Source organism: Triticum urartu, chromosome 2A (assembly GCF_056163025.1).
Source record: "Triticum urartu cultivar PI428250 chromosome 2A, HENAU_Tu73, whole genome shotgun sequence".
NCBI lineage: Eukaryota > Viridiplantae > Streptophyta > Magnoliopsida > Poales > Poaceae > Triticum > Triticum urartu.
This window is the reverse complement of record NC_141874.1, coordinates 732,996,117-733,012,254: the sequence shown is the minus strand read 5'-3', so window position 1 is coordinate 733,012,254 and position 16,138 is coordinate 732,996,117. Positions and strand designations below refer to the sequence as shown.

At 43.5% G+C, this 16,138-nt stretch overlaps 1 protein-coding gene across 1 annotated transcript; it reads right to left on the bottom strand.

The window, feature by feature from the left end:
• On the bottom strand, positions 1-6,448 carry LOC125538278 (cysteine-rich receptor-like protein kinase 44). The gene is made up of 8 exons (XM_048701552.2): positions 6,209-6,448; positions 5,619-5,631; positions 5,087-5,295; positions 4,633-4,849; positions 4,298-4,523; positions 3,959-4,091; positions 3,607-3,765; positions 1-60 (listed from the first exon to the last, which is right to left on the bottom strand). Exons 1-8 carry the CDS (start codon positions 6,446-6,448, stop codon positions 1-3), a joined length of 1,257 nt encoding a protein of 418 aa, XP_048557509.2.
• Between the last annotated feature and the right edge of the window lie 9,690 nt (positions 6,449-16,138).

The window sequence follows — 16,138 nt, the reverse complement described above, 5'->3', positions numbered from 1 at the left end:
CTAATCGTTTGAAGCAAGTGCTGCCAGAAATTGTTTCAGAGGAGCAATCAGCTTTTGTTCCTGGCAGGTTAATCATTGACAACATTATCACAGCTTATGAATGTTTGCATTTTATGAAACGCAATAGGGCAAAGAAGCACCAATCTTGTGCCCCTGAAACTTGATATGATGAAGGCATACGATCGAGTTGAGTGGCCCTATCTCAGAGCCATTATGTTAAAACTAGGTTTCAATGCAAGATGGGTGGATATTGTGATGAATCTGGTATGCTCAGTACAGTTTTCAGTAATGTTTAATGGGAAGAAATTACAGGAGTTCCAGCCTTCTCGTGGAATCCGCCAGGGGGACCCAATATCCCCATACTTGTTCTTGTTAGCAGCAGATGGCCTTTCGTGCCTCCTAAAATCTAGAAGAGAGTCATCCAACTTGAGTGGGTTACAAGTGGCACCCTCGGCGCCATCAGTAAACCATCTTTTATTCGCTGATGACAGCCTGCTGTTTTTCAAGGCCAATAGTGTGGGAGCAAATGAGGTAAACCAGGTTTTGGATATATATTGCCAAGCCACAGGTCAACAGATAAATTATGCAAAGTCATCTATATTTTTTAGCAAAGGGGTTCCTGACTTGGTACAACAAGAAATAAAAGGAATACTTGCAGTCCCCAATGAGACCTTGAATGAAAAGTATTTGGGAATGCCATCTGATATTGGATCATCAAAGAACGGAGCATTTAAATACTTGAAGGATCGACTTTGGAGCAAGATCCAAGGATGGATTGAGATGACTTTGTCCACGGCAGGGAAAGAAGTGCTTGTCAAAGCAGTGGCTCAGGCCGTGCCAGTGTATTCCATGTCATGCTTTCGGCTACCAAGAGGGCTTTGTGAACACCTCAATATGCTGATCCGGAAATTTTGATGGGGCAGCAAGGATGGTAAGAGGAAACCCCATTGGGTGTCATGGAAAGAGATGACAAAACCAAAAGGCATGGGAGGTTTAGGTTTCAAAGACTTTGAACTTTTTAATTTGTCACTTCTTGCCCGGCAAGCATGGCGTCTGCTGCAGAACCCGGAGTCGCTGAGTGCCCGAATTCTGAGGGGGGTATATTACCCGGGGCAAACAATTCTAGAAGCAAATTTGGGTTCCCATCCAAGCCAGATTTGGAGAGCAATAGTCGATGGAAGAGACGTTCTTTCTCAGGGCCTGATAAAGAGAATTGGTAATGGGGAAGATACAATGATATGGTCAGAAAATTGGTTGCTGAGGGATGAGATGTTGAGACCATATGGGTGTTTGAAACATGACCCACCTCAACGTGTCACTGAGCTGATAGATCACACCACGACATCTTGGGACATGCAGAAGGTCCGCCAAGTGTTCTTCCCTTTCGACGCAACGGTGATAGCAGGAATACCCGTGTGCACAAGTAATGTCTCGGATTTTTGGTGCTGGCACTTTGAGAAGAAGGGTCATTTCTCAGTAAAATCTGCGTATAATATGTTGGTGGCGACAAAGCAAAGAAGGGAGGCATGGCTAGAGGGATCAACGAGTACCTCAAGTGAGAGGGGAGAGGAGAAGCAATGGAAATCATTATGGAACATTAAAGTACCAGCCAAAGTAAAGATGTTCCTATGGAGGTTATCAAAACAATCGCTGCCCACGGAAGATGTACGTTCCAAACGACATATGTCATCTACCTCAGTTTGCGGTATATGTGGGGCTCTAGATTCATGGAGGCACTCGTTGAGTGAGTGTACCATGTCTAGATGCACTTGGGCCTTATCAGAGGAGGAGGTAGTGCAAGCAGTGGCATCCGACATAGAGCGACATGCAAAGCTTTGGCTTTTCTCACAGATTGAAACATTATCACATGACCATTTTGTGAAACTTGCAGTGACGATGTGGGCTATATGGACAGTAAGGAGGAAAGCCATTCATGAGGGAGTTTTCCAGAGTGCACAAACTATATTCTCTTTCATATCAAGATACCTGGCTGACCTGGAAATTGTTAATGGGAAGGACAAGAAGTTGGCATCAGCACCAGCCGCGAGACACACAGTCAACGCAGGTAGACGTCCTCGAGCACCACCTTTGAATCATGCAAAAATCAATGTAGACGCGGCAGTGAGAGTAGGGAGAGGTGGCTCAGCTGCAGTGGTATGCCGAGACTCGAATGGAAATTATCTGGGAAGCTCAGCAACCGTGGTGCAAGGCGTGGATGACCCAGCTAGTCTGGAAGTTATGGCGTGCAGAGAGGCACTATGCACTGCTGAGGACCTTCTTCTCCAACAGTTTGCGGTGGCTTCAGATGCGAAGCAGGTGGTTGCTGACATCCAGCAAGGTAGCAGGGGCAAACATGTGGCAATCATCAAAGAAATTGTAGCTAGAAGTATCTCTTTTTCTTGTAATTTTGTTTATAAAAGTAGGAACAATAATGTAGAGGCACATAAGTTAGCAAGGTTTGCTTTAAACTTAGCTCCGGAGCGTCATGTGTGGTTTGACCAACCTCATGACGTACGTGTGATTCCACTTTCTGTGGACTTTAATCAATAAAGAGTGGGCCGTTACTCAAAAAAAAACCATACTGCTTAACTAGATTAAGTTAGGTCAGTTTATAAACCACACGGCAGGAGTTATTAGCAACCACGCGACAAGTGTGGTCAGCTATTCCCAACAGAAATGGTCAAATGATTGTATGCCTGGCTCCACATGCCGGCATATTTGCCCCTAGCGTCTTTCCACACCGACATGGTGTGCGTGTATTTTTATTTCTTCTTTGGCTCGTCTTGGGAGTATCTCGATTCAATCTTTTTTTAAAGCACATGAGAACTGGAGTCAGCTCTGAATGCTGTGCCCGGCCAAGTGGCCTGCCTAGCAATTCACTTTGTAGTGTTACGTCTGCTATTGTTTCCAAATCATGAAGGCAGGATTTGGTAAGAGGTATGGAAGTGACATATACAAAACATTTGCCCCACATTCTACTTGGTGTGCGTCAACTATTATTCACATAAGAAAATTCCAACAATTCTGTCTGTAGCTCGCACAAGCACAAATTCAGATAAGGCCATATCTACTTGGATTCGACAAGAGGTGTATGGAAGTTGTACATACAAAACATTTGCCCCACTTTCTACTTGCTATGCCAATTATTATTGTTCTCATAGCTAAAGTACAAGAATAAAACATCGTTTACCTGGCAGTAACTCCCAACAATCTCGTCGTACTCTGAACAAACATGAATTCAGATAGGAAAACATAGACGATATGTTAAAGTACAAACATAAAACACAAAATTCATGCCGCAAGTCATAGGCATGGACCCGGACTAGTAGTAAGTTTTAGTTTAGGCTTATTTCTCTTGCACTGCCACATCCTCAAGTTTTAGTTTAGGCTTATTTCTCTTGCACTGCCACACCCTCGACATGATAGACCCGAGCACTATACCGTAGCCTCCGTGCCTGGGCTTGCGGAGGCGCGTCCGCACGAGCAAAATAGCCCCTGTAAGAAGGTCCTGCTCGGTCCGGGTTGTGTGTCGGGTGCTGCTCCGCTGTTTGGTGTGGGTCTCCATGGCTCAGGGGGTCGTGGGCCGGTGTCGGCTAGCCATCTCACAACTTCAGACATGTGAGGCCTGTGCTCGGGCAAATGCTGCACGCAGAGAAGGCCAATCTGGATACATCTGGCTAGCCCTGACAAGACCTCACCTCTAGGTGCAGCCTCTTCCCGATCAAAAAGCTCCCTACTCCTACTTTCATTCCACAGTTCCCAGGCCTGCAAGGAAAAAAAACTTGGTTATACAGAGTAGTGCTTGTTTATCGATGTGGCTATGTGTGGATGGGTAACGTATGTTGGGATACTGCTGTATAGCAATCTGAAGTGCTAAACAAAGATTACTCGTTCATAGTTAGTGGCGTCCGTTTCAGTGGGAAGAAATTAGAGTATGTTTTATCATGAGCAAACTTACATGTAGAAGGAGCATTGGCATGTTTGTTCTCCTTTTGCCACTGATTATCTCCAGCAAGACCACTCCAAAGCTATATACATCACACTTGTACGTCAGGGCCCCTTCCCATGAATACTCTGGAGCCGCATATCCTCTTCATTTAACACAAAACATGGAGTTAATTGATTTCCTGGGGATAGAGAAACTGGAAAAGGAATACTCATATATATATATATATATATATATATATATATATATATATATATATATATATATATATATATATATATATATATATATGGTCCATGTCTATTTGTCTATCTTGAATATGAAACATTGAGTTGGAAATTTCAATCATACGGCGTGAATACTAATGTTGGATTTGTCTCCTCATCAATAAACAGCTTCGCGGTGGCAAAGTCTGCTATCTTAGAATTCCACGTATCACTCAGAAGTATATTTCCAGGTTTTAGATCCCTGTGAATGACACTCTTGACATGAAGATATTCAACACCTTTAGCGATCCCCTGAATTATTTCCAATCTTTGCTCCCAATTCAGTAAAGAGCGGGGCCTGCTTTGTTCTCCTGCATTTCCAAATAGCTGTGTGTGAGGCAAAATAGATGAGAATAGTTGCGGATTACATTTGTAATGATAGATTACCATGGGATACATTGGCAGCATTGCAGCGAGTACGAAATATATGGCGATCCAAACTTGAATTCTCCATCCACTCGTAGAGTAGTATCCACTCAATTCCTTCCTGGCAATAGTAGAGGAGTTCAGCAAGATTGACGTGCGTGAGCGTTGACATCACTTCCACTTCCCTTGAGAAATCTCGCTTGCCTTTATCTGTAAGAAGAGACGCATTGAGCCTCTTTACAGCAATCACTTTACCATCGTCTAGCTGTCCCTGGTGATTATACAGTACCATGTTACGATGTAGATTAAGCATATATATGCAGTATACAATTAACTACTACTGCATGTTGCCATTGGAATGTATGATTGTATTATCTTCTGTTATACCCCCTCTGTATCAAAATATAAGATGTTTTTTGATACTAAGGGAGTATAAAAAACGTCTTATATTTTGGTACCGAGGGAGTACTCATTCAATCTGTGACAAATGTACGAGAATAATTAATACCATGTAGACAGTGCTAAATCCCCCTTCACCAATTTTTCTTCCTATAGAGAAATCTTCTGTGGCACGTCTTATAATAGAAAGACTAATTGAACCGATGGGCGTCATGGGCGAAGCAATATTTGGAGGACGATTATCAAGAGCTACATCATCTGTACCTCTTGGACCATTGGGTACTGGAAAATAATTAGGCATGTGAGATTGCATCCCTCCTTCAGAATAGTAAAAGAAGGAAATACAGATGTGTTTATACAGTCCAGCGTTTACCTGATCCGTGCCGTGGTCTCCAGATACAAAACCAGAAAGCAAGGAGAGCCAGAATGATGATCAAGGCTACGGCCACAGATACACCGACAATAGCAATCAAACTTGGTAACTTGGACACAGATGGCTCACCTGTTATGTGTTATGACAAGTCAACTTTGGAAATTTAAAAAATTCCTTTAAAAGTTAAAATTTCCTTTTTGTATTTGCACAAATGTGTCAATCTTATTTTTTGTTGGAAATGCCTATATAGGTGTAAGCCCAACTGAACCTTTTCCATTAAGCTACAAAAGCAGCAAAGAATTACAGTAAAAGAAATTGAAAGACAGTAAAAGATGTTGCTCTTACCAAAATGATGAATTGATGAAGCACTTATTTTCTTTACTACTCCCTCCGATCCTTTTTACTCTGCATATTAGATTTTTCCGGAGTCAATCTCATTCAACTTTGACCAAGTTTATATAAAAAATTACAGACATTCACATAACAACACCAATATCATTAGATTCATCTTGGAATATATTTTCATATTATATTTATTAGATATTATAGATGCTAATAATTTCTAATATAAATTTGGTCAAACTTAGCAAAGTTTGACTTTCGGCAAATCCAATGTGCAGAGTAAAAAGGACCGGAGGGAGTATCATCGACGTAAGTCAATTCAATTTCCAGGGTTGTGTTTCTGAGCTTAGGCACATATACACTTGCATGAATAGTAAGATCAAGAAAAATATAAAAAAACAAAAAATTAGACAACAAGAATGTTCATGTCTTCTAACTCCATGCAATTTTTTTTGAAGAAAGGACATGTGTGGTGATCTCAGCAAAAAAAAACACTATTATTTTTATCGAGATCACCACGCGCTCCGCCACACCGGTGTGGTTCACCACGACACGGGTCAGCGGCACGCCGGGCGCACCAGTGTACCCGTATGTTGTCTCTGTCAGCCTATCCGTCAGGCACGTCATGTGCAGTGGGTACTTCTCCTTGTACCCACTGGAGGACCGTTTGAGGGCAGCCCACATTATGAACCGCAGGTTGGGATCCCTCCCAATCAAATATCTTGGTATGCCGCTCACCAACAAGCATTTGACCATTGAAGACTTCCTCTTTATCACCAATCGAGTTGCCCGTTGAGTTGAACCATGTGTTGGCACGTACCAATCGACTTGCGGCAAGACAACCCTAATCAATGCCTGCTTATCTAGTCTCCCAATGTTTACCATGGGTTTCTTCTTGTTGCAAGACGCGGTTCATGCAAAGTTTGATATTGCCAGATGCAGGTTCTTTTGGGGTAAATAACTTGAGAAACAAAAATATCACATGGTGCATTGGTAGATCATCTGTGCTCCAAAGGAGGTTGGGGGCCTCGGTATTATCATCACCAAACATAGGAAATGCTGCTTGATGGCCAAGTGGGCCTCGAAAATTCTGACGGGCGTTGGAGGACTGTGCTTAGACATCATCGGGTAGAAGTACTTTCAACATGCTCCAGTTTCAATGGACGCATGTCATAACAAATCATAATTTTAGAAATAAATTACGAAGATCCGCCATCTGCTACGTGTTGGTGTTGTGCACAAAATTGGGAACGACCAACCCACAGTGTTTTGGTTGGACGTTTGGCTCAGACCAAATCCATTTACCTCTTAGTTCCCATAACTCTTTGCAGTTTAGCGGTACCCAAACCCATTGGTCAGCGAGAATTCGCAAAACGGACGGTGGGCCCCTCAGTTTTGTCGCTCCCTAGGGCCATTAGAGTTGGAGGAATGGGGTCGTCTGGTTGCGTTGCTTAGGGACACTCATCTGTCTGCTAAACCTGATTCTTTTCATCGGAAGTTTGAGCCATCTGGGCAGTTTTCTACTAGCTCTCTTACCATTCCTACATCAAAATGCCACTCCTTTCCAAGCAATGGATATCTGGAAAGCACACATTCCAACAAAAATCAAGATTACTTTCCAACCAAAATCAAGATTTTTCTTTGGCAGTTGTGCTTGTGCGCAATAGACTACCATCGGGTGTGAAGTGTAGAAGCTGAACATAGTGGGGGACGACATGTGCCCGCTCTATGGGAAAATGGAAGGCTCAAATCATATTTTCTTCAAATGATTCTTGGCTCATTTCCTTCGGGGATGTGTCCAAGACGTTATGAGGTGCAGCTGGGCACAAACTTCTTTTGTTGCTTTTCATACCCTTAGTGGTAGGCTCACGGGTCTCCCACGCAAATTAGCATGGCTTATCTTTTCTATGCTGCCCTGTGCCCTATGGCAAATTAGAAACAAAATCTCTTATCGAAGGCATTTTTTAAACACCTAGCTGATGCGTTGTATAAAATGACCACATTCTTATAGCTGTGAAAACCTCTAAACAAGACCACAGAGGCATCTACTATTGAGGCGATGTGTGGCAAACTCAGACACCATGCAAAGGCTCTCAGGGAGGAGGGCCACCAACATGGAGATTGATCTGTCATCGTGCGTTGATGTGTCAGTCTGGTCATGTCGTGTGTCGTGCATGTTTTGTCTCTTGAGCCTTTGGCCCCGTGGGTCTGTATCGAACTTAGTTATTTGTTTTTTTCTTGTCGTCGAACCTTGTTATAAACACTTGAAGGCCTTCAGTTAGCTAAAGTCGTGCAAGGGTCTCCTCTCTAGAAAGGTATATATCTAGATTAGTTAGGTATATGTATATGTATAGATATAGATATAGATATAGATATAGATATTAGATATTAGATATAGATAGATATAGATATAAATATAGATTAGTTAGGTTTACAAGATTAGGTGCCCCAAATCTTCTATTAAAAAATGGTCTAGAGACGTTACATTGCCTGCCTCGCTCCTGCGCCTATAAATACGAGTGGTGTGCTTGTCTTACCTTGCGCCACACCAACTTAAGGGCATTGTGTACAGAGATAAGTCGCGGACATCAAAGATCATGGCTAGATCGGTGGTGTTGGCGATGTGCGTGGTGTTTGTAGTGGTGGTGGCAGGGGGTGCGATGCCCCAAAAGTTGGTGTGTAGTGCTAAGTTGTATATGCTTGCACCCTGCGATTCAGTCATCAAAGAAGAACCTTGGAGTGCACCTTCGACGTTGTGCTGCTCGAACCTCCGGGCACAGGAGCAGGAGGGCTGCATCTGCCCGTACTTGCAGGATCCGGTGTACTACGGCTACATCAATCGCCCCAACTTGCTCAAGACACTCACCTCATGTGGCATCCGCATTCCGCCAGCATGTCCAACTATATAATAGGAATTACGGGTTATTGTACATCTGTTTTTTATACAATAATAAACGGCATCTTCGACGGGACGGAAGTTGGTCCGGTGGTAGCAATATATCAAGAGACTGCAACCGCGTTCTCACTTTTGTCTTTCAGACATGTTGGCCGTTTCCTGAATGCTTCAGGAGACATGATAGCACTATCTTCTGAGTTTGACGTTAATTCTTGTACTGTGTATTCTGCTCCGGATTCCAACTGGGAACTCTGTATATTGATGTTCGTAATCAATAACGTGTCGAATTTCTCAAAAGAAAAACAATATAGGAAGTAGTTTCTCCCTACGGGGTTTTTAAGGTCCCTTGTATTTTGAGTCCAAGTTTGACCATCTACATAAATAACAAAATAAAATGTATATGCTACAAAAATTATAGTAGTGGATTTTCACGGTATAATTTTTAGAAAAACTCTCAGCGTCAACCGGCGGATTTTCTTTCGTCCATCCGCCGCCTCCCACGCAACGCGTGTCCAAGTGGACCAGCGCACCTCTTTGGGTGCTGCCTTATCTTCTCTTTGGATTACTTCTGGCCACATCTTTTCAGATCAGCAGATGTAGCACGGGGCGTTTGCCGCCTCCCTGCTTGACACGTGTCCTGCTTGACCTTGCACGTTTCTCTTCATCATCTTTTCTTGCAATAATATCGTCGTTGCAGAATGGTGGCAGCGAACGATGACTGCACGAGTGCGCGACACAGCTAGAGATCTGTTGCAATTTTTGCAACATGCGCCTTGTTGCGGAAAATTAGGTGCGGCAGAGATGTTGTAATTTTTGCAACAAGGGTCTTATTGCAGAAAAATAGAGAAGAAGAGGTTGTGCAGCATGGGTCTTGCTGCAGGAGATTAGAGAAGAAAAGGTTTTGCAACAAGGGTTTTGTTGCAGAAAATTAAAGGATATAACTTTTTGCAACAAATGCCTTGTTGCAAGAGGAACACCATTTAGAATCACCCAACTGATCATGACAATAGTTACGCCACACGCGCAGCCATCGGATACAAGTTCAAGCGGACGACATGCAACCTCTATCAGCCGCCCAAGACCTACTTCACTAGACTCGTGCCTCTGCCATTTTTCTGCAACATCATCTACGTTGCAGAAGTCATCTCGCAACAACGTCCATGTTACAAAAACATTAAGATGAGAAAAAATTCTGCAATATCATCTGTGTTGCAGAAGTCCGTCCGCAATGACGCACATGTTTCAAAAAAGTTAATGCTAAAATAAATCTACAACAAAAATCTCCGTTGAAAAAGTTTCCGCAACAAGAAATATATGCAAACGGTTCCGTAACACTGCCTTTGTTGCAATTGTGAGGAAAGAGCCGGGCTGATGAATACGCCAGATCAAATGGCTGTGAAGGTGGCGGATCTTTGAAAATAATCCATCGGCGGACACGTAGCGTCATCCTAATTTTTATGACATATAGTTTATACTTTTTTATTTGTTATAAATTTAGGACGCCTATAACTGCCACACATGTGGCACAATGGATATCCGACCACACGACTCGTCCGGTCGTACCCAGGAGCTAGCCCACACGACTCTGTGTGGGCGAATATTAAAATTGCCCACAAGTTCGGGCGCAACTACGACGGCCCACACGACCTTGTGTGGCAACTGCTCACCCCCACCCCGTGAGCGTGAACACATGTGTAATTAACTCTAATTGCCATGTGCAATTAACTCTAGTTGTCATGTTTAATTACTGTAGTTGTCATGTGTGATTAACTTTAGTTGCCATGTGTAACTAATTGGAGTTGCCACGTGTGGCCAAATCATAGTTGCCATGTATGGTCAACCATAGTTGCCGTGTGTGATTAACTAGTTTTCACATATGCACAACTGTAGTTACCATCTATCACTGTGCGAGCATCGTGTGGGTGAAGAGAAGTTCCACCCACACATTCGGGCGAGCGTCGTGTGTCCGTTCGTACGAGGAGCGCCCACACATGTGGTACTAAATGATAACACACACACGACGCTGGATACTTACGTGGCTCTCGACCCAGATGACAACTGTTGCAATATTCATGCAAATGAATCGAACAACATCGACTGCGTTTGGACCATGTTGATAAGTGTCACACGTGTGAGCGTTATCATTTAGGTAAATTTATGGTCAAACTTTGACCCAAAATATTTGGAACAATATATTGCCGAAGGTCGGTACAATAGTAGTAGCTGCCACATCATCATCATTAATTGTAATGAGCCGGCAAATCATAAATATCGTGTACTAGTTAGTCATCCATATCAAACTATCCACATAATTCCCCGCAAAAAAAACTAACCACATATTTGTGATGTAACTAGTTGAATACAATCTTAATTATACTTACAGATGAAACAAAATCAAGGTGACTTGCACTCATTCTAGGAGAACATAGGTATCATCATGGTTCATTCAAAAAAAAATTACCCCTATAGTTTTGACCAAATCTCACACGACTTGAGAGATATCACTTCACATAGTTGTTCTTGTACGTAGCAGATTTATCAACAGCTCAACACTGGTTCCATAGGTCACAGTCCTGCATGGAAATTTTGTATACAATTATCATAAGGAGCGCGCCCTCTTCTGTCCTCTTGTAAAAGGCATTCCAAATATTCTTGTGTCAAGGGCGCTTCAATGATTCCCACCAACTTCAAGTGCTTGTGACATTACCTCATGGTGCCAGCATGTTTCTTGCATGGTGCTATCAAGTCACCTCGCTCCTGCTGTTGGTCATGGTAAAGCCACATGGCCATTTGGTTGCCTTGACAGCTCGACTCAAAGCTCTTTGAATTCAGAAACAACCATGGTCCATATGTCCAAAATTATGTGGTAGGATATGTATTCACTAAGTTCAGTGAAATAATGATATGGGTGTCCACCGTCTTTTCTTTCGAAAGATATTGACACGATCCATTTGTCTCCCATCCATTAACACAAAACATATATTCAAATAGAACATGACTTAAATATGGCCATGTGCTCCATGCAGAAAAAGAAAACAATCATATATCAAAATAATTTGACAAACAAGTCACTTAAAATATAAGTATCACATGGAAAAGAATATGAAGATAATTGAAATAATATTTGACAAAATAATAATCATCAAATCGGAAAAATGTTAAAATAATTGAAACAGGCTAAAATACTTGTATATTTTTACCTAGCAAATTACATGCAGAAAGAAAGTCACAGACCATTCATGGCTCTCTCTTGCTTCATATATCACTCTCTCCACCTCTCATCTTCCCAACCTCGATGCTGGAAGTCACAAGATCAGCTCCGGCCCACGCCACCCCAACCTCGGCTGTGGACTATGTTGGCACCGACCTCGTGTCACGCTATTGTCGTCAAGCTCCCTAACCTCCATGCCACTTGCCACTGCTCCTTTCCCACAACACCCGCTGTTGTCCCCTCCCATCGGTTGCACACAACCTGAGTTTTTTGGATAGACAAGAGCATGTTCTATGTTATATTTGCAGATATTCCTTTTCTGCGTTATTGTCATGTTTCGTACGTATTCATGGTTCCCGTTTCTGCATTATTAACATGCTTTGTAGATAACTTCTCGTTCTCAATTGTGTTTCTTGTTCGTTTTGAAAATAAGGCTCCATGGAAATATGTATTTTCTGCAAGGATCGGCACATGACCAGTTGTCAAGTAATTCTGTGAGTAAAATCTAAAATAAACCTTGAACTCATAGAGCTAGTCGGAATCAAACCTCAAACTTACAATCCCTGAAATTCATACCCTGTACTTAACGATCCCGGTCAATTCAAACCCTAAACCGACCATATACTGTTTGTCGTGCCGGTAAAAGAACGATCCCAGCTAGGATTGTGGCTATTTTCACTGACTATGCGGTCCTACTTGTCATATTCATCTTCTTCCCTCAATCTCTCTCTCTTTTCCTTGCTGACGAGGCGCGGGTCTCCACGGCACTTGACGTGTTCAAACCCAAGGCTACTACCATTAATTGTCGCGCTCACTTCTTCTATGCTCCCGTGCCTACGCGTCGGGGGCCTTCTAGGGCGTCTGCTCCGTCCAACATCAGCAGCGGCCAGACGACTCCACGGGCAGCGGCGCAGCTGTCTATGGGCTCACCAGGGCCTCCCGCATCCTGTCGACCATGACGAGGCATCGTCGAGACTGTCCCGGCTCGTGTCCTCATGGTCGGCCCGAACCTCAGCAAGCCGTTCTCCGGCATTAGCGTGTCGTTCATGGGCGACTAGCAGTCGCGGTCCTTCTTCAAGATGCACGTCGTGGAGGTGATTTCGAGGGAGAGCCGCGCGCGTGATGTCTTCCATGGGTGCGCTCGATGGCCCTGCACATCGAGTGCAGCATCCTGGATCTGCCTCACGTCGTCGCGGAGGCCCCGCTATAGTAGCTATTAGCTGTCGCAGCAGGAGATGGAGCATGCGGACACCGGCGAGGCAATGTCCTCCAGCGTGGAGTTGACGCCTTTCAAGCGCCCAGCGGACGTGGAGAGTAGGAGGTGCTGGATGAGGACCGGCGCTGACTGCAGGAGAGCGAGAGAGAATGGGCTTGGGAAGAAGATGCATATGACATGTGGGGTAGGGATGTCAGTGAGAGTAGAAAAGGATCCCGTCTGGGATGGATATTACCCCGGTGCAGCAAACGGGTCCAAGGTCAAGATTGACCGGGATCAGTGAGTTGAGGACATCGATTTCAGGGATTAAGAGGTTGAGGTTTGAATCCGACTAGCCGCATGAATTCAAGGTTTGAAACAGACTTTACTCTAATTCTGTTTCTAGTTCAATTGCATCGCTACAACAGAGTCAATGATTATTAGTATAATAACGTGCAAGTTTCTATTATCCCTATTCACTAGTGTGATCTAGCTTACAATTTGTCAGTATAATGTAATGCAAGATGAAATTATTGTACACTAGAATATGCTTGCTTTCAGATCTTACGAATGCATATAATATTGTGTTGTGGGTTGTTTTTTGTTTCATCTTCTTTATTTGTTTGGTCAATCTCTACTTCTCATGGCAGTGGAAGTATGCAGATATCAAATTGTAGACTGCTACACTGTAATCTAGAGTTCTAGACACCTGCTTAAGCTCTATCATACATGCATATATCTAATGTAAGCTAGTGGATTATGCTGCCATTCGGATCTCAGGTTCTGAACATTATCATTAATTTCTCGTATGATACAAATGTTACCTGCTTAATGGGACTGAACTGCTCTATCTAAACTTGTGCATCCCCTGAGTAATGCACCATTAGTTGGTAAGCAATAATGTCAGTATGAAACATCTTGACGGTACCCGTTTTCTCTGCAAGGAACAATACCAGGTTTCAGCTCTATTTTACCCCCATTCCATGTTTTGAGACATTAGTAAATCATATGAAGCATGATAACAATGCTCAAGTTGATTCGGTGAATCAGTATTCCATAGATTACACCTAACTGTTTTCCCCAAATATGCAGCAGTGCAAAACAAAGAAATAGGATATAAGCTTCACTGTGCATGCTAGTGTGAAAAATTACATCATATTTTTTCCAGGGAGAGCATCATGGACCCAGATGTCAATAACCTCGGTTGTATACTACATCTATGTCCCTGTCAATGAACTTGTGTGCACCATTGAACTACATCTGCATCTACATCTATATATATGAAGATACATATGCATCTGCATCTCGAATGAGAACTATTTTTTTTTGAACCGGGCGTACCCCTTTCCATTTGCATTAAACGGAAATATATCAGTTCCAGGCAGTTAGAGAGGAGGGAAAGGAGGTAGCGAGTTCAAAGCACTGCCAGGAAACCCACCGTGCTCGCCCGCCATCGCGACGAGCACTATGGGGCGAAAACCTGACAGCACCATACAGTAATACAAATCCCTGACCACCAGCTAAGCACGAGACCAAAAGAGACTCAGAACGCTAAGAGAAACAAACAGCATGCAAGCCGAGGAGAATCGCCTCCAGGCTAATCACCAAGCTAGCACTTCTCCATCATCATATTTTGCACTTCTGGCCTTCTCACACAACGCCATCAGCCTGGACGCACTCGAGCGGATCATCTCTGCACCTTGACGTAGTTCCTCCGCGGCCCCCTACTTCTGAAGCCCTGCCCAATACAAAAGAAAGGAACATGCCGAAAACACAATCTCAAACGGAGATTTAATCAATTTTTTCTCAAAGGTAGCTCTATTACGGGCCAGCCAGATGGCCCAAGCCACAGCCGCCAGGCCAACAGTGAAGAACTTATCTCTTTTAGGCAAGAACATATTACACCACACATAATATTGCCAAACATTGTTAGGACATGTGTCAGTCCCCAGGACCACACCTATAGATCTCCAGGCCACACGAGCCACATGGCAGGAGAAAAACAAATGCGAACTTGTTTCCAGTTGGCCACAGAAGGAAGACACAGGGTTTCCTGGCCATTTTTTCCTCTTCATCACCGATCTGGTGAGAACTGCATCTTGTGCCATTTGCCATAGGAAAACCTGGATTTTAAGTGGAAGCTTAGCTTCCCAGATCCCTCTATGGTTGCAGCCACTAATCGGCTTCTCCAGCCATTTATACATAGATTTAGTGGAGTATTTGGCATTCTTATTAAGCCCCCAATAGACCGAGTCTCTATCAGAAGAAAGGTTTAAGCCTACAATTAACGCACGCATTTGATCCCATTGATCTCTCAGATCAAGGTCAAGGCGGCGTCTAAAGAACGAAGAGGGCACAGCACCACTGAATTTTTCCACTGTGCAATCTTGATCAGTGCAAATTGCAAACAGCCGTGGGAAGGATAATTCAAATGGTGGGAGACCATTCAGGGAGTCTTTCCACACCCTGGCCAAGTTGCCAGCCCCCAAGGTAATTCGCCTCCCCACCATGTATACGTCTTTAACCTTCAGAAGAGCCTTCCAGCAAGGCGAATCAGAATATCTCGAGGACACTGTGGCCGCAGATTTGTTATACAAATATCTTGCTTTTACCAGATCTTGCCACATCCCTTTCTGGGTTTCAAGTTTCCACCACCACTTCACCATAAGGCTGATATTCTGTTTCCTGAGGTCTTTGACCCCCAGGCCCCCTTTCTCTTTCGATCTACATACCCTTTTCCATTTAACCAGGTAGTAACGATTCTTCTTATTGCAACCTTGCCAGAAAAACTTTCTTCGGTGCTTATCGAGCTTATCTATAAATGTCTTACTCATGAGCCACATCGACATGTGGTACAGAGACGAATGAGAACTATTGTCAGTTTGCAAACATGAGTCATCAAAGGAGAGTATATCTCTGTAAAGATGCATGTATGGCCAAACGAACTTGTGAACCAAAGCAATTCATGCTGACAGACGGAGTTTGGTAGAGGAGCGACCAAGTGGTGGGCTGGGGGCAGCCACGATTTCCTGCTCGGCGATGACCATGGACATAGCTGGGGATGTAGTGCATGATGGGACCTGCAGTTTGTTGTGATCTTGTGGAAAATAAAAATGTTTGGGGAGGAGGAAATAAAATTGGTAG